Raw genomic sequence first — 25,822 nt, 5'->3', positions numbered from 1 at the left:
GCCGAGGCCAGTGCAGGGATGGGGCAGGCGGCCGCAGGCTGTGCTGGGGCCCCTGCCGGTGTGAGGACTGAAGACTTGCCACCAGCTCCCTGCCCCTGCCTTTACCTCCGGCCTTTGCCTGGCACTGCTGGGAAGCCCCTTAGTTCCACTCTGGGCTGGCACTTCAGACCTCCCCCTGGCCTACGCGAAACCTGGCACATCCCGCGAGCGGTGGTGACGTCTCCGGGCCCTCCCCCCACCACCCCTTTCACTTCTCAGCTCCCCCCTCTAGGCCCTCCGCCCTGAGCGCCCCTTCCGGAGCCTCTCCACACCCCCAGCCCGCCCTCGCTGCAGCCCAGCCCCGGGATGTGTTCCAGAGGGTCAGGCCGGAGGGACGTGCAGCTGTGCTGGAACAAGAGGTGGCTGTTCTGGACCAGGGCAATTAACAGAGGCCTCAGGAGGAAAGATTGCACCCAAGCACACAGCCCCGCATGCATGGGGCACAGAGCCATGGGCACACACAGCACCCGTGGGCTCATGGGCCCACACAGACACAGGGCACACACATGCCTACGCCCACATGGGCACAGACATCCACCCCCAAACAGACGGGCTGAGTACGCCACAGATCCACGCCCTGGGTTGGCAGCTCCTTCCCGCCCCCCCGGGCATCCACCCACGGAGGGGAGGAGGCCGGCACGGTGCCCAGCCCTGTCTCTGGCTCCTGAGCGGGGTCTGTCCGATACTGTTGATGTTCAGCACTCCCATCCGGCCACTAGATCAGGTGAAGACGCAGTAAATGACCCTCGTAGGCGCTGGGCGCGGCCCCTTCTGCTGCTTGGTTTCTGGCTGTTCACGCGCTGGGCCCCACGCGTCCCTTCTGGGAAGCAGCTTGGCCAGCCTGAGCCAGGGGCCTCTCCAGCTGCACAGGAGGGTGGTGGAGGAGGAGACGCGTGCCAGGGTGGGACTCCTGGGGAGGGAACAAGGGGGCATCTCATTAGCTCTGCCTGATGCCTGGGGCTAGCTGTGCATGGTTCCCCCCTCCGCCCACGGCTGCATTTCCAGGGCGCCTGGCCCAGACGGAGGAGAGGTTGCAGGAAGCCTAGGGACCAGGCCAGCACCTGTAGGAAAAGCTAAGGATGGGTTCTAAGCACAGCCTGTATTCTAGCTCCTGGGAGCTGCACCCTCCCAGCCACCACCATGGGAAGCCCAGGTGCCCACAGAGACAATGGCAGGGCCCTCAGCGTCGTACTCAGGGTGCACTGAGGCCCCGTCCTCCTCAGCCCTCCCCAGAGTCCGGCCAGGGGCTTCCCTGCTCTGATGCCTCTGGGGCTGTTCTCATTCCCAGGGGAAAGGTGGGGGCGGAAAAGGGTTCAGCTGGTAACACTGCCATGCGAGCCAACCCCGGGGGCTTTGGGACTGGGGGTCTCGGGTGCCAGGCCTGGCCATTGACACTCTGTGCCCCTCAGGAGACTGGCTGACATCCCTGGCCATTGCTGTGGTGCTGCTGCAGCAGAGCGGCCCCTGGCTGGGACACTGTCAGTGCAGCACAGCTGAGGGCAGGGCGGCACCACTGGATTTTGAGGCTCCTTCTCCCACAGGAAGGCGTGCGAAAGGCCCCTCCGTCCCCAGGAAGGCGTGTGAAAGGCCCCTCCGTCCCCAGGAAGGCGTGTGAAAGGCCCCTCTGTCCCCAGGAAGGCGTGTGAATGGCCCCTCGGTTCCCAGGAAGGCGTGTGAAAGGCCCCTCCGTCCCCAGGAAGGCGTGTGAATGGCCCCTCGGTTCCCAGGAAGGCGTGTGAATGGCCCCTCGGTTCCCAGGAAGGCGTGTGAATGGCCCCTCGGTTCCCAGGAAGGCGTGCGAAAGGCCCCTCCGTCCCCAGGAAGGCGTGCGAAAGGCCCCTCTGTCCCCAGGAAGGCGTGTGAATGGCCCCTCGGTTCCCAGGAAGGCGTGTGAATGGCCCCTCGGTTCCCAGGAAGGCGTGTGAATGGCCCCTCCGTCCTCAGGAAGGCGTGTGAATGGCCCCTCGGTTCCCAGGAAGGCGTGTGAATGGCCCCTCGGTTCCCAGGAAGGTGTACGAAAGGCCCCTCCATCCCCAGGAAGGCGTGTGAATGGCCCCTCGGTTCCCAGGAAGGCGTGTGAATGGCCCCTCGGTTCCCAGGAAGGTGTACGAAAGGCCCCTCCATCCCCAGGAAGGCGTGTGAATGGCCCCTCGGTTCCCAGGAAGGCGTGTGAATGGCCCCTCGGTTCCCAGGAAGGCGTGTGAATGGCCCCTCGGTTCCCAGGAAGGCGTGCGAAAGGCCCCTCCGTCCCCAGGAAGGCGTGTGAAAGACCCCCCCTATGTCCTGCTGCCATCACCAGGCTCCAGCTCCAGGAACTATGGATTCACTGAACTTGGTCTTGTTTTCTGCCCACAATGCAGACCCAGGGCCTCTAAGAGCCAGGACTTCCCAGTTCCGCTGACCCAGGCGAGGGGGCAGTGTGCTACGCCTGGGCTGTGTGGCAGTGTTAGTCCTCGGTGCTGTGTCGGTTCCTTGCCTGGGCGCCTGAGGTTTCTGAACGGCACCAGTGAACACCCGCCTGGAAGCAGACACACGAGTTGGGAATCTCTCACAGCCGCTCGCGCCAGCTGCATCGCACGGGGGTTGGTGCCGGAGAAGCCCTAGGCAGGTCTCAGATTGGTGGACATGCACGTTGGTCCTTCCCCTCACCACTCACTCTGCTGGGACAGGAAACCTGTTGCTGGCGAGGACTCAGATCTGCTCACTCTCTGGTGTAAGACTCCTTCCGCCCAGCATAGTCAGGCCGTGTGGGCGGCAGGTCTCCAGCGCGAGGGCTGGGCGTCTGGGTCCGCCCACAGAAGCAGTGGGCACATGGAGGTGAGGAGGACAGCCCAGCCAAGTTTCCCTGGCTCCGCTGCTTTCCGCTTACGGCAGGAAGAGCTCAGTTAGGGATTTAGTACGTCTCAGAGGCCCTGCGAACGACCCTGGCTGGAGAGGGATGCTACAGGCAGAACCTGACTGCACACACCCATGGAGATTCCTCCTATGGCACAGGCTCGGGCAAGCAGCTTCCCCACCTCTCCACTGGCATCTGCCTGGGGCTTTGACAGGGCCCTGCTTTGCCTGGGCATTTCCCAACTGTGCACCAAGTCCTGTTCTGTTGCATTGTGCCGAGCAGCTCAGCAGGGGTAGCACTGCCTAGTCGTAAGAACCAGGAGTGGGCATGCGAGACACCAGGACCCTCACCCTAGCTCTGCTGCTGAGTCACTGTGCAGCCTGGAGAAAAATCACATCAGAGCCGTGCATGTGTCTCCCCTTTGCGAAACGGTGACAATTAGAGACACTTGCCGAGCTCTCCTCCCAGGAAAGGCCTCCCCCTTTGCTGTCCGGGCACTGACCGAGTGGAGGGACCCAGTGGGTAGGATCCGCCGTTTAGTATCCCCACCGTGGAGAACGTCTGCTGCAGACAGGGTCGACGTCGCCCACCACGCGCTGGCCAGGCTGCCCCCGAAGGGTGACGGCACCCGGAAGGTTGGGGAGGAGGGAGCTGGCAGCACCAGGTGGAAAGAAAATGGCTGGAAATGGATTTTGAGTAAGATCCCAAGCAGCCCAAAGGCAGAAGCTGCACAGCGGGACTTGGTTCCCTCCCCGAGACGTCTCCAGGGATTCCCAAGTGGCTCGCTGGGCTCCGCTGACTCCCCAGAGCCATTGCCAGAGAGCTCCATGCTGGGCTGAGGTGTGGAGCTGAGCAGGGCAGGCAGCCTGTCCCGTTCCTGGCAGAGGTGGGACCTGGCTGCAGGGGCTATGCAGGGATGTCAACAGCGGCCCCCTAGCCGGAGCGTGGGGCTGGCAATCGGCAGCACTAGCCGGTGTCACCAGTGGGCACGTGTGGCCTTGACGTGCTAAGGCTACACTCCGCTCGCCGGCTCGCATGCCCCGCTGCGGCTTGGTGGGCAGGGCCCTCTGGGCAATTTCCTGGGCGTCCTGGCCTTAGAGAAACGAACCCGGGGGGCAGCAACTCTCAGCACCCCGCCCTGGGGCGCCTGCTGCTCCTGGCAAAGCGAAGCTCGGGGACTGCCCCGTACCAGCCTGCGCAGGGAGCTGTATCCCAAGGCCGGCCACCTGCACCAGTTCTTGTTTTCAGAGCCCGGGCTCCTGGCACCGCGTGGCCACTGACGCGCCATTGGCTAAGGTTACCAGGCCCGGTGCGGAGCCCGCCAAACAAGCATATCTGGCTTGGAGCACGCAGGCGGCCCCTGTGTTTGCCCTGCGACACAGCCAAGAAAGCAGAGGCTGCATTATCAGCAGGTGGTATTTGCGGGACAGCTTGTCGAGGTGACGGCGACCTTCGCGGGATAAGCCCTGCCCAGTTCTCCTGCTGCTAACGTCCGTGAATGACTCAGACGTGTTCTCCAGGGAGTTCATAGCCCCTGTCATGCAGAGAGCCACAGGGGTCCATGGAACCCCCAGCCCACAGCAGGGCACGTGGGGAGAGGCTACCAATGCACCTTGCAAGCTCGCTGTGCCGGCACTGCTCCGAAAACCATCCCACCAGAGCAGCGGGTGTTTTCATGCAGCAGCAATGGTCCCAGCAACATCATTTCTAAAGGCTGGTGCCTCTGGGGCAGAGGCACCCATCCACCCGGGCAGTGCCCAGTGGGTCTAGCCGAGGAAGCGAGGTGGAGTAGCCAGGGGCAGGCTGATTACATAAGAACATAAGAACATAAGAATGGCCATACTGGGTCAGACCAAAGGTCCATCAAGCCCAGCATCCCATCTGCCGACGGTGGCCAATGCCAGGTGCCCCAGAGAAGGAGAACAGAAGACAATGATCAAGTGATTTATCTCCTGCCATCCATCTCCTGCCCTTGTTATGAAGGCTAGGGCACCATACTTTATCCCTGGCTAATAGCCATTTATGGACCTAAGCTGCAAAAATTTATCAAGCTCTTTTTTAAACCCTAATAGAGTCCTGGCCTTCACAGCCTCCTCGGGCAAGGAGTTCCACAGGTTGACTGTGCGCTGTGTGAAGAAAAATTTCCTTTTATTAGTTTTGAACCTACTACCCATCAATTTCATTTGGTGTCCCCTAGTTCTTGTATTATGGGAAAAGGTAAATAATTTTTCTATATTCACTTTCTCCACACCATTCATGATTTTATATACCTCTATCATATCGCCCCTCAATCGCCTTTTTTCCAAACTGAAAAGTCCCAGTCTCTCTAGCCTCTCCCCATATGGGACCCTTTCCAAGCCCCTAATCATCTTAGTCGCCCTTTTCTGAACCTTTTCTAATGCCAATATATCTTTTTTGAGGTGAGGAGACCACATCTGCACGCAGTACTCGAGATGTGGGCGTACCATAGTTTTATATAGGGGAAGTATGATATCTTTTGTCTTATTATCCCTAATTATTATTATCCCTTATTATCCCTATTATTCCATTGGGAAGCCAATGGAAAGTCATCACCCCGCTGGGAAGTGCTGAGGAGGGAGTTAGACCTTTGGGGAAACTGGGCCCTTTGCAAACCAGCAGGCTCTTGCCCTGCTACTGGGAGATCACAGACTCACAGAACAATAGGCCTGGAAGGGACCTCGAGGGGTCATCGAGTCCAGTCCCCTGCCCTCACCGTGAGACCAAGCACCATCTAGACCATTCTCGGTCAATGTCTAACCTGCTCTTACATATCTCCAGTGATGGAGACCCCACAACTTCCCCAGGCAATTTATTTCAGCGTTTGACCCCCCTGACCATTGGGAAGCTTCTTCCAATGGGCAACTTAAACCTCCCCTGCTGCAGTTTAAGCCCATTGCGCCTTGTCCTGTCCTCAGAGGCCAAGGGAACAATTTTTCTACCCCCTCCTTGTAACCCTCTTTGAGGTACTTGAAAACCGCTATCATGTCCCCTCTACGTCTTCTCTTTTCTAAACTAAACAAGCCCAGTCCTTTCAGTCGTCCCTCAGAGCTCATGTTCTCTAGACCTTTAATCACACCTGTTGCTCTTCTCTGGACCTTAACTAATTTCTCCACATCTTTCTTGAAATGCGGTGCCCAGAACTGGACACAATACTCCAGCTGAGGCCTAACGAGCGCTGAGTAGAGAGGGAGAATGACGTCTCGTGTCTTGCTCCCAACACTCCCACTAATTCATCCCAGAATCATGTTTGCTTTTCTTGCAACAGCATCACCCTGTTGACTCATATTTAGCTTGTGGCCCACTATCACCCCCAGATCCTCTTCTGCAGGACTCCTTCCTCGACAATCGCTCCCCACTCTGTACGTATGAAGCTGATTGTTCCGTCCGAAGCAGAGCACTTTGCATTTGTCCTTATTAAACTTCACCCTGTTTACCTCAGACCATTTCTCCAGTTTGTCCAGATCTGTTTGAATTCTGACCCTTTCCTCCAAACCAGTTGCAACCCCTCCCAGCTTGGTATCATCTGCAAACTTAATAAGCGCACTCTCTATGCCAATATTTAAATTGTTGATGAAGGTATTGAATAGAACTGGTCACAAAACAGAGCCCTGCGGAACCCCACTTGTTCTGCCCTCCCAGCCTGACTGTGAACTACTACTAACTACTCTCTGTGAATGGTTATCCAGCCAGTTATGCACCCCCTTGCAGTGGCCCCCTCTAAGTTGTATTTGCTTAGTTTATTGATTAGAATATAATGCGATATTGTATCAAATGCCTCACTAAAGTCTAGGTGTACCACATCCATTGCTTCTCCCTTATCCACTAGACTCGTTATCCTGTCAAAAAAAGCTAACCAATTGGTCTGGCATGATTTGTTCTTTACATGCTGGCTGTTATCTATCACCTTATTTACTCCCAGATGTTTGCAACCGAATTCCTTAATTACTTGCTCCATTATCTTTCCCGGCACAGAAGTTAAACTGACCGCTTTGTAGTTTCCTGGGTTGTTCTTTTTTCCCTTTTTAATAGATGGGCTCTATATTTGCCCTTTTCCAGTCTTCTGGAATCTCTCCCAGTTTCCAGGACTTTTCAAAGATGATAGCTAAAGGCCCAGAAACCTCCTCTATCAGCTCCCTGAGTATTCTAGGATGCATTTCATCAGGCTCTGGTGACTTGCAGACATCTACTTTTTCTAAGTAATTTTTAACTTGTTCATTTCTGAATCAGAGTTCTTGGTGAAGACTCACACAAAGAAGTCATTAAGCACCTCAGCCATTTCCACGTTTCCTGATATTGCTTCTCCCTCCTCATTGAGCTGTGGGCCTAGGGTCCTTGGTCATCTTCTTGTTTCTAATATATGTACACAATATCTTCTCGTTACCCGTAATGTCTCTAGCTCGTTTGAACTTGTTTTGTGCCTTTGCCTTTCTAATCTTGCCCTTGCATACATGTATTGTTTGCTTATATTCATCCTTTGTAATTTCTCCTGATTTCTGCTTTTTATATGACTCCTCTTTGATTTTGAGATCATGCAAGATCTCCCGGCTAAGCCAAGACGGTCTTCTACCACATTTTCTACTCCTCCTATGCAGCAGCATAGCTTGCTTTTGGGCCCTTAGTAATGTCCCTTTGAAAAACTGCCAACTCTCCTCAGCTGTTTTTCCTCTTAGTCTTGCTTCCCATGGGACCTGACCTACCAGTTCTCTGAGTTTACCCAAATCTGCCTTCCCAAAATCCATTGTCTCTGTTTTGCTGTTCTCCCTTTCACCATTTCTTAGACTCATGAACTCTGATTTCATGGTCACTTTCTGCCAAGCTGCCTTCCGCTGGGAGTGTATGAAATGGATTAATCTGGTCAATGGCTACGCCCTGCACTGGCCTATACCAACCGTCTGCCAAGACATGCCAGGACTATCACCCGCCCCCGAGGAAGGACACCCACTCCCCTTTGTGTAGCTAGCAGAGGCAGAGCCCACCAACCCCAGAGTCAGAAGAGCTGAGCTCTTACCCTCCTGCTCTTTAACTCTGGCAGGACTAGCTCCTGGCACTCAAAGGCAAGGGCTCTGTTGGGACGAGGGTGGGGTGGGAGATGGGAACCCCAGGGGAGTGAGAGCCTAACCCCTTTTCCAAGCTCACACTGCACCGTGTTGTCCAAGTACTCAGCCAGTGGCCCGCACCTTTGCCTTTAGGCTTCCCCGGGGCAGTTCTAATGGTGACCATCTAACGTTTGTCCTCCCTGGCTTTTGCAGGAGGGCAGCCAGGAAGCAAAGGCAGAGAGCCCGTGGCCTGGCCAACATTCAGGGCAAAACGCCAGAGCTGGAGAGGATTAAATTAGAGACAAAGGAAAAATCACTCAGTCGCTGTGTGACACTCCGGGCTCTGTTGCAGCTCCGGGCTGGGGCCTGTTACTCTCTCGTGTCTCTGCTGCACAAGACGCGTCTGTGCCCCAGGTTTCTGGTTTCCATCACGCAGCTCCCGGAGAGAGAGGAGCAGGCAGGAGAGGAACCAGGCTGACAGTGACTGCTGGGCAGCTCGGCTCAGCCCTGTTTGTAGCCAGTAATGTGGCTACTTCCCCAGGGAAGGAGCATTTCTCTTCCTACGGCTCGCAGCTCCCGGAGCGCCGATGGCTGGTCCAGCCACAGGGAGGGAGCCTGACTCTGACAGTTCATGTCTGCAGGTGCGGAGGGATGGGCCAGGCCTGCTCAGCTGCTGTGAGCCAAGGGGGCAGGGCCCTCTCGGCTCGGGATGGACATTTCTACCTCCCACACATTTCTGCCCATCGGATGCCCCCACGTGCGACAGAAACAGCCAAAGCTACAGAGTGTTTGGCCTCCAGCGGCAGTGAATTCTGAGCTCCCCTGCTCAGTTCTAAACTGTTTCCCTCTCCTGGTCACAGCGTGTCGAGAGCAGGTGAGTCGGAGGCCCCTCCTCCGTCACATTCACCCTGAGTCATGCCCCCTTCTAGCCAGCCCCTCTCGAGCCAGGGCCAGTCTCCCTTGGAAATCTCTCCGGGGTACTAACAACGTGACCTCCTCCCCTCCCTGCTCGCAGGAAGGGCCCTGGCGGGACTCCAGGGACCCAGCGTCGCAGTGAGGCTCAAGCTAAGCTGAAGCTTATTGGAACGCCCATACCAACAAGCTGCCTCCATCTCCAGTGCGTCGGAACGGCTGACACCCAAAGGAGCCCGGGGAAGAGTCTCTCTAACAGAGAGATGTTGGTGCAGGGACTAAACTGGCCACGCCCTCACCCAGCACTAATCGTGCTTCACTGACAGGCCAGAGGCCCAAACCGCCCTTGTAACACGAGAATTCCCGCCGGCACTCAGGCTGCTAAGGCAGCGTGCGGGCAGCCGGCTGCTCTGGTGCAATTCCAACCCAACTTAAAGAACCTCACTGGCGAGAAAATCAGGAACGGGTGGAAGGAGAGGGTAAGCCACATACGGGACCCCCCCAGGTGCGCCGGCGTGCCCAGCGTCTCCTCCTGCCCCCTCCCGCTTACAGCCCAGCGCGCTCAGGTGCCGTGTGCCTGCGCTCCTGTTCTCCTTCCTTCCCGTAAGCATTCGCGTGGGAGGGGGAAGAGAAAACCCAGCGGAACGGGTGCGATCCCGTTGGTGCACCCAGCGCCTCACTCGAGCAGGATTTCCCTGGGTTTCATGGAGCGACTGCACCAGCTCAGGCTCCTGGCTGCAGAGCGCGGCCAGTGGATGGTGGGCTTGTAACCGGTCACAGGCGGATTTGAACCCGCAACCTCAGTGAAGGAGCCGCTAAAAGGCAGCTGCGTCTCTGCTAAGGCTGCGCCTCCTTTCCCTCTGTAAGTGGTCTCGGTGCCACTCCACGGGCCAGTGAGCCGCACCCAGGAGGCACGTGGGTTACACATTCCAAAGGGGCTCTGCGCTCTCCCTCGGGCGGCCCTGGCGACGCTCTCACCATATAAGGGCCTGCTGGAAACGGACACTTTCCCTCTGTCTTGGGGGGCCCTTGGCTGCCCCGGAGAGGGATTCGAGAAGACGCAGGTGAGACAACAGTACGGGGCAGCTGTGAGGGGGGCTGGATGGGACTCGGACCCAGGCTCAGCTCCTGACTCTGCCTGGCACTGGCACATTGCCCATATGAGCCCTCCTCATGCCCAGCCTTTGCACTGCAATGAAGAAACCCGGCCCTGCGGCTGCCTCACTCAGCTGCACCAGGGCTCATGACTCTCAGAGCCAGTCAGGCTCTTCCTAGGCCCTTTGCCTGGCTCCAGCGCAGCATCTGGACGTGCAAATAACCCTGGGCTCCCCACTCCCCACCTCTCCGTGGCTCCAGGGAGCAGGAACCCTTTCCCCTCACCCCCTGCAGCAGCTTTTCTGGCCTTGCAAAATCTCCTGAGAATTGCGTCCTTGCCAATGTCATGTCCCAGGCCGAACAGAGCAGAGCAGAGTTCATGTGGCTTTCCCAAGGGCCTTGGGGTTCCCCCTCCCACTCCTCCCCTGCTGGCTGGAGCGCTGGGAACACTGGCTTTCCTGGGCCTTGTCCTTTCACAGACCCTCTGCCAAGCTTCTGTCTGCAGCTGGGCTGCACCTTCTCCAAATGTTGCAGAGCCCACGTTCTGTGGAACTGACAGGAGCTGCCCCCGGCCCCCGCCCACCACTGTGCACGCGCTTGTGAGCAGGGGTGGGAAACTCAGAACCTTTCTTCGCACGAGAGAATGTGACCAGAGCTTTCCAACCCTGCCCCCTTTTCAGAGGGGTTTGTGCCATCCAGCCCAGCCAGGCACCCAGCCCCGAGCAGAGCGAGACCTCCTCCCCTGCCTGGGTGGGATGGAAGACCTCCAAGTCCGATTTCCCTTCGGTGGGCGGGGGAGAGCAAACCGGCTGCCTGAGGGAGGGTCGGATGCTGGCTAATTTCACCTCAGAGCAGCTGCTCTCGCTCATTCCTGGTTATTTATGCTGCATGGTGCCTCACGCCAAGGAAGCAGCAGCACTCGGCCAAACCCGCCTCTGGGGCCCAGACCGAGGCCGTGCAGCTGGGACCCTGCATCTGCAAGGGAGACAGGCAGAGCGGGGGAAGCGGGAGTCAGCTCCCGCTCATTGCAAAGGCCTTTGAGACGGCGGTGGAAAGAGGACAGCCTCGACCGGTCTCCGGCTCACACAGCTGCAGGGGTCGAGAACCAGCCTCTCCCCCATTTGGCAGGTGTGGGCTTCTCCACCCAGCCTTCCCTCTCCCGCTCGGGTACAGCGGAGGGTGTGAGGGAGTGGGGGATACCTGTGTGTGTGTGAGGGGCTCACAGAGGGTGGGGGGCTCCTGCTGAGGGTAACCTTGACGACCAGGTGACACCTCTGGGCTGCAGACAAAGGAGGAGGTGGAGCCTGAGGGGTTTGAATTGGAACTGGGAGTTGGAAGCAGTGAGTCTGGGCTGAGAGAGAGCGAGACCAAGGAGGGGGCAAGGCCCCAGCTCAAGGGGCCCCTCTGGGCCTCCTCTCCACAGCATGGACTGGACTGGCTGTCTCTGCCGGCTGCACTGACTCCTCCGTACGACGCTGTGCCGTCGGCTAATAAACCCGCCGTTCTCCTGCCGAGTGAGAGTCACTCCTGCCTGCAGACGGGGTGCAGAGCTTGGGGAACCCCGAACCCCATCACAGAGGGCTCTGCCCCAAAGGCTCCAGAGAGGCGCACTGACCGCATCCCAAGGGGTGCAGGACTGAATGCCAGCCCACGCCCTCGCAGCTGCTGGCTACGCCACCGTGCTCCTTTCCTTTGCACCTGGGGGCTGAGTTCCCTCTCCCGATTCTCACTGGGCATGTGGCGGGGGGGGGGGGGGGGGGGGGGGCAAGGCTTTGCAGAGCCAGCACTCCCCAGGGTGCCCCGTAATGCAAGCCAGGCCTCAGGACCTCAGCCAGCAGAGCAGTGGAGACACCTTCTGAGGTTGTCTGAAGGTTGAACCTGCTTCAGCCTCTTTGGAGCCCTGGCAAGACCCTGCATTAGCTGGGACCAGGGGAGGGTCCACACCTCCTGGGCTGGGGGAAGGGGTGTCCTACAATCAGAGCACACACAGCAAGCCCTGAGGCTCTCAGCAAAGAGAAGCATCAGCACCAGGACCAGCTACTCCTCCAGGCTCCTGGGCAAGGCTACCATGCAGGCCCCAGCCTGAAAGGGGCGCTTAGGGCCCGGGTGGGGCACAGGGCAGAGGCTGCTGCAGAGCACCAGAATGGTCCCTCTTCCAGCCCTGGGGCAGAGATGTCCCGATGCTGTTTGCAGGCAGAGGGCTCTGAGAAAAGAACATAGGAACGGCCACACTGGGTCAGAGCAAAGGTCCGTCGAGCCCAGTGTCCTGTCTGCGGACAGCAGCCAACACCAGGTGCCCCAGAGGAAGTGAACCAAACGGGGAATCACAAAAGCCATCCTTCGCCTGTCATCCATGTCCAGCCTCTGAGCGAAGGACCCCATTACACCCAGCCTGGCTAACAGCCACCCAACGGATCTAGTCCTCTCCCAAACCCTCTTAAACTTCTGGTCTGCACAGCCTCCTGTGGCACTGAGTTCCACCAGTCCACCGGGCTCTGGGGGAAGAGGTACTCCTTCCTATTGTTTTAAACTTGCTGCCTGTTCAGGAATGGGATCTGGTGGCCTGCTTCTGGCAGCAGGCCGCATGGGGGGTGAGGTGTGCTCCTCTGTTTCAGGGAGCAGCCTGTTTCCTCACTCCCTGTGTCGTAGAGCTCTCGAGCTCCGCCCTTCTGAAAGCAGCGTGGCACTGCAACCTTCTCTCCAGGTAATTTTATGTTTCATCTAATTCTTTTGTACATATGCTGTTGTAATGCCAACAGACCTGGGTCACCAGCACCAGGAATTGAACCTGCAATCACAGGGGCTAAAGCCCTGTGCTCTACTGCATGAGCTAAAGGCCAGCCGGCTCTCAGCTGAGGCTGTAGAGCAGAGACTTCGCTCACCGTAGTACAAGGTCTCTGTGCCTCTGGGTAGTACACTGTGAACGTAGCCGCTTCCCCCTTGTGCTGCAGGGGAGGGTGGGCTCCCCGTACCCCAAGGCAGAGCCGCCCTGCAGCGTCGGCTTCGGAGACAACTGCTCTTTTCTACAGGGAGCCCCATGCGTTCTCCTAAGCGCAGAGACGCTTTCCTGTCTCCCACCACGTGGGTAGACACTGCTGCCTGATGCGGTGCATGAAGAGAGCTGCAATGTGCCCGTGGCAACAAAAAGGGCTGCAAGGAACCATGCAGCCGGCTGCCTGCCCCCGCTGGAGCCGAACACCACACCTGACTCAAGCCCCCGGCCTCCCCATCTTCTCCAGCCCAGGATCCAAATCGCTCGTTAAGGTGTAGGGTCCAAGGGGGACGTTTCACACTTGCTCTCGTAAAAAACTGGCACAGACCACCGCCCCCTGGTGAGCGGAATCGGAAGTGCCCAGCTGTGGGTCCAGGGCCCTACGCTGCACGCTACGGAGGGACTATTCTCTCTCATGTGCTAGCTGAGCAAGGGGAAGGGAGTTCTAGCTCGGCTGTGACCTGTGCATCCTCGACTGGCCGCACCACACAAGGGCCGGGTGGCTGGAGAGATGACGATCGCATCCGAGCTGATGGGTGCGTGTCCTGCACCTGGGGTGTTGCGGAATCAAGTCTAGTCCCAGAACTCACTTGGAGATTCAGCCAATGCCAGGGGACGTCCCTGCCCCGTCCCAGAGTTCCCCACCCAACCAACAGGAAGCAGCAGCATTACCTTTCCTTGGCCTCTCGATTGAGCAAGTTCTCCTTCCCGTTCCTCACCTGCATCCGCAGCGGGTTGGCTTCCTGGGTGCAGGCTCTCCCCTGGGAGTGGGGCAGGAGCATGGGGGTGAGGGCCCCCACCCTCCGACAGCGCAGCAGGCACTGGTAGGCTGACCGGAAGTCCCTGTTCAGAGCAGCGTACAGAATGGGATTGAGGGCCGAGTTGGCGTAGCCCAGCCACAGAACGATGGACTGGGACGTGTGGTCCACCATGTGGTCCCCCACCATCCCTCGGTAAGTGAACACCGTGAAATAAGGGAACCAGCAGATGATGAACGCCCCCAGCACGGCGGCCAGCGTCACAGTGGCCTTGTGCTCTTTCACAGTGGGCAGCGCGGGGCTGACGGCCGTGCAGCTACTGGCATGGTTTATCCTCTTGGCTTGCTCTCTGGCTATTCGGAATATCCGGTAGTAGGTGATGCACATGACCACCAAGGGCAGGTAGAAGGTGAGCAAGGCATCCACCAGGCCATACACAGCGTTGACCTCCAGCTTGCACACCTTGCTGTTGTTCACGCCTGTATTCTGCACGCCAGTGCCATTGGTGTTCCAGCCCAGGTGGATGGGCAGGAATGAGACCATCAGCGAGACTGCCCAGATGAGGAACATGGCCACGGCCACCCGCAGAGGGGTGACCAGCTGGGTATAGCGGAGCGGGGCGGTGATGGCGTAGTAGCGGTCCAGGCTAATCATGAAGAGGTTGAGGATGGAGGCTGTGCACAGCATGACGTCCAGGCTGATGTAGATATTGCACAAGGTGGACCCAAAGTGCCACTTGCAGGTCAGCTCATAGATGGCAGAGAAGGGGAGGACCAGGAGGCCCAGCAGCAGGTCGGTGATGGCCAGGGAGACGATGAAGCAGTTGGTCAGGCTGCGGAGGCGGCGGTTGAAGGAGACAGCCAGGCAGACCACCACATTGCCGCAGATGGTGACCACAATGAGGACAGTGAGCACGATCCCAACCAGGACCATCTGCGGGGTGCAGGCCACACTTGGATCCATGGCAGGAAGGCACAGGCAGTCAGTCCTGTAGGCTACCATGACGGCCCAGCTCCACGCTGGCTCTGTGGCTGCTTGGACAGAGGGTCCGGCTGGAGCACACAGGGAACATCCCAAGACCAGCCTGGCATCCGGCTGCCATGTGCTGGGCATAAAGTTTCATAGTCACTCGTTTGTGCTTTGTCTCCCTAAAGGTGCCAGAAACCAGTCAGGGACTCTTCTCCCAGAGCCAGGTGAGGGCGTGGGCTCTACGCAGACGTAACGCCCAGAGACCACTCCCACGTACCAGCATCACTCAGCACATTCCCTGCCAGACGCCTCTCCGGCAGCTGTCCGAGTCTCAGCTGCTTCCTCTGCCTGGTTCTTCTCCTCCTCTTTGCCAAGAAGTTAAGAGGGGCTGCGTCGGGTGGGATCTCAACCACGCCTGACTCTAGCCACATGGTCAGAAGGTTGCAGAAGGTGGCGATGGAGATTCTGCTACATCCTTCCTTCCGGCCGGTCCGTGCCACAGGCCCTGAGCTGCAGCCACCGCTTGCCACTTGGAATCTGGAAGGAAAGGGAAGGGTCAGGCCGGCAGGCAGTGAAACGGGAATGCAGCGGAGGGCCTGCTGCAGGAATGGTTCCCCGGGGGTCCCAGCCAATCTGGGAACGTCACTGGCAGAGCTGAGCGAGGCCCCTTCAGCCAACCCCCGGGTTTTGCTCTGCTCAGGCATCCTTCTCAGGGATCCCGAGCCACACAAAGTTTCCTAATCCTTTGGGAAAGGAGCGAGGGACGGAGCAGACACCAAACTGGCACGGCCAGTGTCCCACTGCCAGGAGGCTGGGAAGTGGGGCACTGGAGCCAGAGCTCGTCTACGCTGCTGTCCTGAGCTGGTCCACGGAGCCACGCTGGTGTCAGACCAGCATAAGCCAGGGGAGACTCAGGCCCTGTGGCTGGAACCAGCCCCTAACTCTAACTCAGTTGCAGGTTTCCTGGGCAGCAGCAGGACAAGCCTTTGTGGGGGGCCTGGCTGGGCTCTGTGCCCGGGCAGGGAAGTTCATCCTTAAGAAGCAAGGATGCCGCCCCGGCTGCTTCTATGGGCATTACCCTCCCAGCTTCCCTGCACCCCCCATGGCCTGAGCTGGCGTCAATGCGTGCCCCAGCCAGCATCTCACTGCACCTGCAAACCCCTCTCCCTCTGAGCCAGCCGCCAGGGCAGGAGCCAGGCAGGCCAGAGCCGGTGCTCCCAGGAGGCATCTTGAGACGGGAGCTGGACTCCCTGTGGGTGTTCCTGGAGCTCCCACTCCAGTCCGGCTGCCAGGCAAGCTCTCCGGCAAGGCTTTCACCTCTGAGCCCTGCAGATCCCTGGCTCCTCCTCCATCCACACCGCCCCTGCTGCCCCTTCCGGAGCAGACACTGGCTCCCCGGGGCAGGCGCTGCTGCACCCTATCTGCCAGGACTCTGGGCACCAGGAACAAGCAGCTTCCCTTCTGAACCAGGGAAATTCTTCCCTTCCCTGCGGGGCGCAGGCCAGAGGAAGAGGAAGTGCGAACTTATAAACCAAAGCCAGTTCCTGCCACCCGGCATTAACCTGCGAAGGGAACAGTCCTGTGAGACTCACCCTGGGCAAAGGGGCTTATGCAGTGCCCAGGCAGCGCCTGGCTGCGTGGACAGACTGCACCTGTGGGTTTCATCACCTGCAGGGGAGTAGCCCAGAGCTTGCTGCTGCTCAGTTGCGTGCGTGCATTTATTGTGTGGACAAGCCGACACAAGCGGGCAGAGCCACACAGCATGCAGGCCAGGGCCCGGGCCCGGGAAACTCTCACATCTCCTAGTGTTCGGCAATCATGAGCGAATCCTCTAAAATCACAAGGCTGGCTTAAAAATGCTAAACCTGGGGGCTCTTTTCTTTGCCACCTGCCTCTAGGGGCCACGCCTCCCAGCTTTTCTCCAAGAATACCAGGGCGGGAAAGGTCCTGAGGTGAAAACAAAGGCCGAGATTCTCCCATCTTCCCATGACTCCAGCAGCTCTAAGAGAAACACCGTGAGTTGGCTACACAGCCTTCGACACAAAGGCAAACAATCCACATTAAGCTCACCCCCAACGCAACAGCACAATACACTGCAGGCGGGATTCGGCCGCTGAGTTACACAGGTGCAAATCAGGAGCGAGTTTACTGCAATCAGTGCAGTTATGCCAGTGTGATGCCAAGAGCAGACCCCAGCCCCACCGCCTGCGATCCCGTCAGTGCTGAGCTGCGGCACATTGTTAGAGGCGACTGGAATGTCTTGTCGGACAAGTCGTGGGCCTTGGTGGAGTGAGCCAGTGAAGTCCTGCCTGTAAAATGAGTTAAGTTTTCCCAGCAGCTGCTGGACGTCTCCTGTGATTAAAGAACCTGACGGTAATTTCTACCGGGGCACAGCTCTGTTATACACAGCTCGCCTCACGCGCCCCGTCGGAGCTCAGAAATGCGAGTGCCAGGAGACCCTCGCTGTCTTGTGTGATGACATGGAAAACCACCTGCTCTGACTGAACTGTCCCCGGGCCGGGACTGTGCAGAGACTAGGCAGGTCCCTGGGCCAGTAGCCGAGTGTGATGTAGTGGGGGAAAGCTGTGTGTGTGGGGGGCACTCACAGAGGGTGGGGGGCTCCTGCGGAGGTAACCGAGGTGACCAGGTGGCACCTCTGGGCTGCAGACAAAGGGGGAGGTGGAGCCTGAGGGGTTCAAATTGGAACTGGGAGTTGGAAGCAGTGAGTCTGGGCTGGGGGGGAGAGAGAGAGAGAGAGAGAGAGAGACAAAGGAGGGGGCAAGGCCCCGGCTCCGGGGGAGCCTGGGGGCCTCCTCTCCCCAAGATGGATTGGACTGGCTGTCTCTGCCCCCTCTGTACGACTGTGTCCCTGTCAGCTGATAAACCCGCTGATCTCCTGCTGAGTGAGACTCACGCCTGCCTGCGAACGGGGTGCAGAGCTTGGGGACCCCTGAACCCCATTACATGGAGCAAGGACAGGAAAAGTGGGTGGGCCCAGCTTTCAGGTGGGCAGGCGGTGGGGAGGACCGGCAGGAGGGATCTGATGCTAGAGCTTGAACTCCACCCGCCAGGGCTCCCTGGAAGCTGAGCCCTTGGGCAGCCACCCAGGAGAGATCCAGGTGCCGCCCAGCTGATCAGCAGAGCGCCCGCAGTGGGCAGTGAGTGATGCACCCCTGCACGTGCCTTGGCGCACATAACAAAACTTATTCCGCCTGTGGATGGAACAAATTAGAGTACACACTGCAATGCCTCCCCACTGCCAACCCCAGCTGAGTGTCTGCCCACCCAGCTGCATCCCCCACCTGCTGGTGCTGCTGCCCATTTCTGGCCCCAGCCCCCCCCAGGTTTTCCCCCAAGAGCCTGGCCCCAGCTCTAGCACCCACCACAGGAGTAGCACCGCAGCTGGAGATCAGGGCACCGGCATGCGATGCTGCTGGCAGGAGAGAAACGCGGCCAGGCTGGAGTCCCAGCCGGTGAATGCGGGGGGCTCCATCCCTGATTTGGATGGGCTTGGATGCTAAGTAGGGGGCCACGGCTCACTCAGGCCCACCCACAGCTACACTCCTGTCCTGGACAAGATGGGAGAGGGGCCGGCTCCATGCTCCCACCAAAGGGAAACACAGGCACGAAGGCAGAGAGCAGCTCCATTGTGCTCGACAACGGAGGATGTCCGAACCCAGGTTAGAACTCGGGGCTTCCCTTTCCGCAGCCTAGAGATCACCTATTGGCCTCCCAGGGAGCGCTCTGTACCACTGACAGGGCCTCTCCGCATTTGCCGACGGCAGGAGCCTGACGCGTCCCACAGCAGATCCCCAAGTTCTGCCTCGCTTAAACATGACGTGCGGGAAATCAGATGTAGAAATTCAACAGTGCCCCAGCCCACTAGTGCATCCACTAGCAAGGAAAAACGGCCAACTTCCTCTTTGCACCAAGTACAGCCCCAGTAAATCGTCTGGAATAGAAACACTGTTGTTGAAAGCCAGAGTCAATCAAGGGGCATAAACAAGTCACTGAATGGAAAGCTAGTTGGCACAGTACCGGCTTTGCTGGAGCTTTTTGTGTGGTTTGGGGTAAACCTGAGCTGACATACCCCCACGAAGGGCTCTGTGTACCCCAGGGGGGACATGAGCCCCAAGCTGAGAACGTGTGACCTGACACACAGATCAGTGACTTCCCTTCTGGAAGGCTTTCCAGATGCACTAGCTTTGCAGAGGAGAACACCTCCTCTGTCCCTCTCTCCCTGGATGGGCACATTCCACACAGAAAATGGTCAGGAGCCCAGAGAGAACAAAGGCCTGGCAGAAGACGCCCCGCCCAACCCACACACACCCCAGCTGCTGGGGAGCCTGGGAAAGTTACTGCCCGGGTGTAACTCCAGGTGTTTAATGCAACCGATGGGAGATGACTAAGGCAATTTTTATGCTCAACCTCCCCCCCAGGAATAACCACACCAGGTCAGATGATAATGTACAATTTCCAGAGGGATGCTTACAGCGTTGGCACTGGTTCAGAAATACCAGGGCAAAGCACAGGGTGGGGTTTGAGAGATAAGAGGAGTAAATAATTCACAGCTTTCCTGGCACTGAACGATGGGAAGATGGTGGCCAAACAATGAGTTGTGGACTAGAGTGGGAAAAGACCTCCAGAGGTAATCAAGTTCAGTTCCCAGCCCTCAGCAGCATCATGCACAATCTAGATCATCCCTGTTAGATATTTATCCAACCTGTTCGGAAATATCTCCGCGGATGGAGATTCTACATCCTCCCCAGGCCATTTATTCCAGTGCTTCATTCCCCTGACAGTTCGGACGTTGGTCCTAATGTCCAACCAAAACCTGCCTCTCTGCAATTTAAGCCCATTGCTCCTTGTCCTATCATCAGAGGCCAAGGAGAATATTTTTATTCCCTCCGCCTTGTAACTCCCATTTCGGTACTTGAAAGCCACTCTCATGCCCTCTCTCAGCCTTCTCTTTTCTAAACTAAACAAACCCAATTATTTTAATCTTCTCTCCCAGGCCGTGCTTTCCTGACCTTTCGTCATTTTATCTTCTCTGGACCCTCTCCAGTTTCTCCACAGCCTTCCTAAAACGCGGTGCCCACGACTGGGCACAATACTCCAGTTGAGGCCTAACCGGCTCAGAGTAGAGCAGAAGAATGACTTCTTATCTCTTGCTCACAACGCACCTGTTAATACATCCCGGAATCACTTTTGCTTTTCTTTGCCACAGCATCACCCTGTTGACTCATACTCAGTTTGTGGTCCACTCTGACCCCTTTCTGCCGTACTCCATCCTAGGAAGTCACTTACTGTTTCGTACATGTGAAACTGATTGCTCCTCCCTAAGTGAAGTGCTTTGAATTGGTCCTTACTGAACTTCATCTTATTTTCCTCAGATCATTTCTCCAGTTTGCGCAGATCATTTTGAATTCTGGCAACTACCCTGCAAAGCAGCTGCAACCCCGCCCAGCTTGGTATCACCTGCAGACTTGATGAGCTTAGTCTCTGTGCTGTTAGCTGCATCACTGATGAAGGTATTGAACAGAACTGACCCCCAAACAGACCCCAGCAGAACCTTACTTGTTAGTCCCATCCAGCCCATCTGTGAACCATTAATCATAGAATTATAGAACAAGAGAGCCGGAAGAGACCTAAAAGGTCATCGAGTCCAGCCCCCTGCCCTAGGCAGGATCAAACCCATCAGATCAGCCCAGCCAGGGCTTTGTCGAGGCGAGACTTAAACACCTCCAGGGATGGAGACTCCACTGCTTCCCTGGGTAGACCATTCCAATGCTTCACCACCCTCCTAGTGAAAAAGTTTTTCCTAACGTTCAACCTGGACCTTTCCAACCACAACTTGAGACCATTGCTCTGTGTTCTGCCATCCGTGACCACTGTGAACAGCCTCTCTCCAGCCTCTTTGCAACCTTCCTTCAGTAAGTTGAAGGCTGTTATCAAGTCCCCCCTCCATCCTCTCTTCTGCAGACTAAACAGTTCCAATTCCCTCAACCTTTCTTCGTAGGTCATATGCTCCAGCCCCCTAATCATTTTGGTCGCCCTCCGCTGGACCCTCTCCGGTGTGTCCACGTCCTTCCTATAAATGGGGGCCCAGAACTGGACACAGTACTCCAGCCGCGGCCTCACCAAAGCTGAATAAAGGGAATAACCGCTTCTCTGGATCTACTGGCAACGCTCCTCTTGATGCAACCTAATATGCCATTAGCCTTCTTGGCTACAACGGCACACTGTTGACTCATGTCCAGCTTCTCGTCCATTACAACTCCCAGGTCCTTTTCTGCAGAACTACTACTGAGCCAGTCGGACCCCAGCCTGTAACAATGCTTGGGATTCTTCCGGCCCAAGTGCAGGACTCTGCACTTGTCCTTATTGAACCTCATCAGATTGCTTGCAGCCCAGTCTTCCAATTTGTCTAAGTCACTGTGGACGCTGTCCCTACCCTCCAGCGTATCCACCTTTCCCCCAGCTTAGTGTCATCCGCAAACTTGCTGAGGGTGCAATCCAACCCCTCCTCCAGGTCATTGATAAATATGTTGAACAGAACAGGACCCAGAACCGAACCTTGGGGCACTCCACTAGAAACCGACCGCCATCCTGACATTGAGCCGCTGATCATTAGTCACTGGGCCCGACCTTCTAGCCAGCTTTCTATCCATCTTACTGTCCATTTATCCAATCCACATTCCTTTGACTTGCTGACAAGAATATTGTGGGAGACCTTATCAAAAGCTTCGCTAAAGTCCAGATAAATCACATCCATTGATTTTCCCCTATCCGCAGAGCCAGTTGTCTCATTGTAGAGACTAATCAGATTGGTCGGGCATGACTTGCCCTTCCTGAATCCATGCTGACTATTCCTGATCACTTTCCCCTCTCCGTGAACAGATTTCCAACCAGTTATGTGCCCACCTGATAGTATCCCCATCGAGGTTGCACTTCCCTAGTTTATTGATAAGATCATGTGACAGCGTATCAAATGCCGTACTAAAGTCTTGGTACACCTTATCCACTGCTTCCCCTTTAAGCACAAGGCTTGTTGCCATTTCAAATAAAGCTATCAGATCAGTTTGACGTGATTTGACCTATCGCCTTATTATCTTCCAAATATTTGCAGGTGAATTCCTTATTGATTTGTCCCATCATCTTTCCTGGCACTGAGGCTAAACTGACTGGTCTGTAATGTGCTCTGCGCTTGGGGGGTGGGGCTGCGGGGAGAGCCTGGTCCATCAGTTTTCAGCACCTGTACTGGTGAGTGAACAAGACAGGTCACCGGAGCTTCCGCAGAACCTGCCGCGCTCAGAGAGCTACACGCAGGGTGACTCCTTCACCTGTCCCCGAAAAGTGGCCTTCCCTCAGGCACAGCTGGAGCACTGCAGCTTTATAACTGCACACAGCAACAGCAGGCAGCAAGTTTGAGGCAGGAAGCAAAGGCCACTCAATAACAATCTCCAGCTGGCTGGTGGGAGGAGGGGGGTGGCTCGTTCATTCAGAAAGGAATTTCCAAGGGGAAGGCTTGTGTGTTCCCTGTTACCAGCACCAAACTGGCAGCAGCAGGGTAAGGCAAAGGCAGGCTAATGCGCTGACACTGAGTGTGAATGTCCCCCTCCCCGCCAGAGCTCCTGCATTAGAGGATAACGCCCTGCTACTGCTAGCAGCTAACAGAGTTACTCCTTCAGCTCAAACAGGGCAGGGTGGTGCTTAGGGGACCAAGTTGAAAGTGGGGCAATGCTCTGGGCACAGGCCACGCAGACAATCAGCGGCTGTGACAGTGGGCGTGGCCTGGGACCCATAAACCGAGCAGAGTTTGTTTCTGACTTTCTTTGCTCCGTCCCGTACTGTTTTCTCTTGGATCTGCCCTTCCGAGAAACCCACAAAAAGGCACTCGAGAAGGAACAGTTCAATGGAACACCCACAAGGCCTGTAAGGGAAATTAGTTCAGCACTGCAGGGAATCCTGGCTCCCCAGCCCAGGCGGGTGGAGGCTGGATTAGGGTGGCATAGTGTGACCTCCTCCTTCCCAGCCCAGCATTTCAGCTCCATCCACCCGAACGCCACGGATGCAGGTGCTGCGGACCTGGCCGCTAGCCGCTTTTCACAGGGGCTGCTTTGCTAACGCGGCAGGATTACAAACTTGGAGGGAGTCTCCTGGCTTTCTTAGCGACATTCCTGCGTCAGCGGGAGCTGAACCCATTTCACAATGCAGCCTGGAAGGAGCAGACCAAGCTGAGCCTCTTCCACCGAGGAAGCCAATGTCCCTCTCTGCTATGGGAGAACCTCGCAGGCCAGGGTGTCAGCTAAGCATGCCCAAGTTCTGGGCTCTGGGGATGGGGTGGAAAGCATCTCTTCCAAGCACCGCTGCTGGGGGCTCAAGGAGCCCTGGGGAGCTGCCCTGCTCGATGGAAAGGCACTGGACTCACACTGCTTGTGCGCTGCCGGGCCTTGGATTTCACCCAGAGCCAGCGCAGAGGAAGGGAAGCTCCAGCCACTCTGCAGCATGAGCCCAGGGCGAGTCGCAGGGAGGCTGCAGCAAGTCTCTCTCTCTCCCGCCTGTGAACGGGCTCCCTCTCTGGGGCTCTGCTCTGGACAGGGTCCCCGCCCCGTGGAAACACTGAGACCCTGGCGGTCAGCTGGTGTTCCAGGAAAGCAGTGGAGCCAGGCCTGAGCTTGGTCCATCTCATCTCAACCCTCCTCGGCATCCCCACAGAACCCACTGAGCTTCCTGCTTTGAACCTGGGTAGCTGGGCCCAGCACAGACCAGGCAGCTGGAGCCACCTCCAGGGACGCAGGGGAGCTGCTTGGAACCGTGAATCTCAGAGAGGAAACCTGAAGAGCAGGGCCCATCTCCTCCCCTCCCTGCTGCGTGACCCCTCTTAGCTGTGCCCAGGCCTCTCCCTTCCACCCAGGACGAGTTCTCTTGCGGATTCGCTCCTCGGACACGCCTGGGCCCCAGGCACGCTCATGGCCGGGGGTGGAGTGCACTTAGCCACCGAGTCAGGCGTTAGTCCTGTGGTTTGGTGGGAGAGGGACTGCGCCGGGGCAGCTTACCAGGGCGGCACAGACGCTCCAGCTCAGAGACGATCCAGGCCTCTCTCCCATCCCCGGATCAGGAACTGGACAGAGAGGGTCAAACGCCAAGCACTGCACATAGCCCCGCCTGGGAAGACGGCATGGCCAGGGGCAGAGAGCTCGGGGTGCCGCTCGGGTTTGACATGTTGCCAGAGCCCCGGGGCAGGGGCTGGCAGAGGCTCCCACAGGAGAGCTGTGACTCTCGAGCGGACGTCTGTCTCTGAGAACAGTCCAAATGACTGGGCTGGCGGCTGGACGCCCCGGTGAGGGTCCCTGGCTCGTGCTCGGCGGGTGCTCAGGCTGGGTAAACCCATGGTCCCTTCTGGCCTAAAGACAGCGGGTGAGTCTAGGAGACCTCTGGCTGCCCTGCCTCTAGAGGGGAGACTCTCTGTGGGGCTACCGGGGCCCACCCCCAGTCCCCTGATCAAACCCTTGGCTGCTGGGCCGACGAGCGGCTCCGTCCCAAGCCGGACAAGGCCAACGTTTGCCAGCAGCCGAGGGGTCCAGAACAAACCAAGTCTGGTGGGTAGAAACCACCACCTCCAGCTACCGCTCAGCGTCCCAGGGTCTCCTCCATTCTGCGGCTGGCTCCCCTCTGCCCCCTCCGAGCCCCTTCTAGGGGAGCGCTTACCCCAGTCGCTGCGCAGTGCATGAGGCGATGGAGAGAGGACGAGGAGGCTGAAGGGGGGAGTGATCTGAGACACACAGGGATCCCTCCCCCAGCCAGGGACGGCTCCTCTGCAGTTCCCCCACCCCTCCTGCAACACATCCTTGGCCAGCCAGCTCCCTGCCCAGGGGCCTCCCGGAGGCGGGTATCTCTGCCACGGCCGGCCCTGTGCCAGGCTAGAGCAGGACAGGTTTTCCGACAGAGCCCCCGGGGCAGGGAAAAGCAGAGACCCACCAGCCCCGTTTCCCGGCGCCCGCGTGGGTAGCAGACCCGGGTGGCAGCTCCCCTCTGCCTGCCAGTCGCTGGGGAGGTTAGCAGAGCGGCTGAGCAGGAAGTCTGATTTGCCAGCAGCTTGCTGGGGGCACGAGGCTCCAGGGCAGGGGGGCCCAGCTGGAGGGGGCCAGGTGCGGCCAGCGCTGCCGGGCAGGATCCAGGGAGGGGATGAACGTGGGCTCCTCGCCATGGCGCAGGTGCTGGCAAATGCGGGGTGACTGGCAGGGAGACAGCTCAGAGAGGGCACAGCGGGGTAGGGGTCCTGCTCCTTGGGCAAATCTCCCCCCGGCCACAGCCTCAGAGTCAGCCCCGAGCGCACCCGAACACCCGGCCCCCGCGCCCCGGCCAAGGGACCCCCGGACCTCCCTGGGCGGGGGAGCTGCCCTGCTGGGGTTCAGGCGCCGGCCCCGCCTCGGGGATGGCCGGCGGCGCCGCAGGGTGGTGCCAGGGGCCAGGCTCCCGGACCCCCCGCGCCGGCAGCCGGCCTGCAGCAGTGCAGGGGGCGGGGGGCGCTGCCCTGCTCCGGGGTGAGCCCGGCGCACCGCGCAGACCCTACCTGGCCGCGCAGCTCCGCCGCGAGCTGGAAGTGAGCGCAGCCCGCCGCAGCTCCGGGCGCCTTCCCCGCCCACGTGGCGGGGCGAGGGGCCGGGCGGAGCGCGCAGCAGCGGATCTCCAAGCGCCGCGCAGGGGCAGGGCCTGGGCTGGCTGCAGCGCCGGGGCCAGGAATGCCCCCTGCCGCGCGCTCCTCCGGCCCCGCCGAGGAGAACCAGCCCCCTCCTGGGGCAGCTCCGGGCTGTGGGGCCCCGCAGGGCGCCCGCCAGCTTTTTCCACCCGGGGGCGGAATAAATTTTGTTGCGTGCACCGCGGCCTGGGCGGATGGGCACCACCCATAGAAAGAGACACGCTGCCGGCTGCGAGCGCCCGGCCAGCCAGCCGGGCGGCGCCGGAGTCTCCCCTGGGCTCAGCTTGGGGCGGGGGGGAGCCCTGGTGCCAGGCCCCTGTGGGGGAAGAGGCAGGAGAGGTGGCCCGGCGGGGGATGGGGACAGGAGGGGGTTACAGGGGTTCCTGCGTGACCCCCACACGCAGCCGCTTTGCCCAACTCCTTCCTCTGCCCGTTTCCCCAGCTCACCCGGCAGCTCCTCTG

General features: G+C 58.5%; 1 protein-coding gene across 1 annotated transcript; it reads right to left on the bottom strand.

The window, feature by feature from the left end:
* Positions 1-339: 339 nt before the first annotated feature.
* HRH2 (histamine receptor H2) lies at positions 340-25,337 on the bottom strand. The gene is made up of 3 exons (XM_075009755.1): positions 25,235-25,337; positions 13,651-15,195; positions 340-949 (listed from the first exon to the last, which is right to left on the bottom strand). Exons 2-3 carry the CDS (start codon positions 14,800-14,802, stop codon positions 833-835), a joined length of 1,269 nt encoding a protein of 422 aa, XP_074865856.1. The 5' UTR covers positions 14,803-15,195; positions 25,235-25,337; the 3' UTR covers positions 340-832.
* Positions 25,338-25,822: the final 485 nt, after the last annotated feature.

This window comes from Carettochelys insculpta, chromosome 15 (assembly GCF_033958435.1).
Source record: "Carettochelys insculpta isolate YL-2023 chromosome 15, ASM3395843v1, whole genome shotgun sequence".
In the NCBI taxonomy this organism is placed as follows: Eukaryota; Metazoa; Chordata; order Testudines; family Carettochelyidae; genus Carettochelys; species Carettochelys insculpta.
This window is presented reverse-complemented; position numbering and strand designations above follow the sequence as displayed.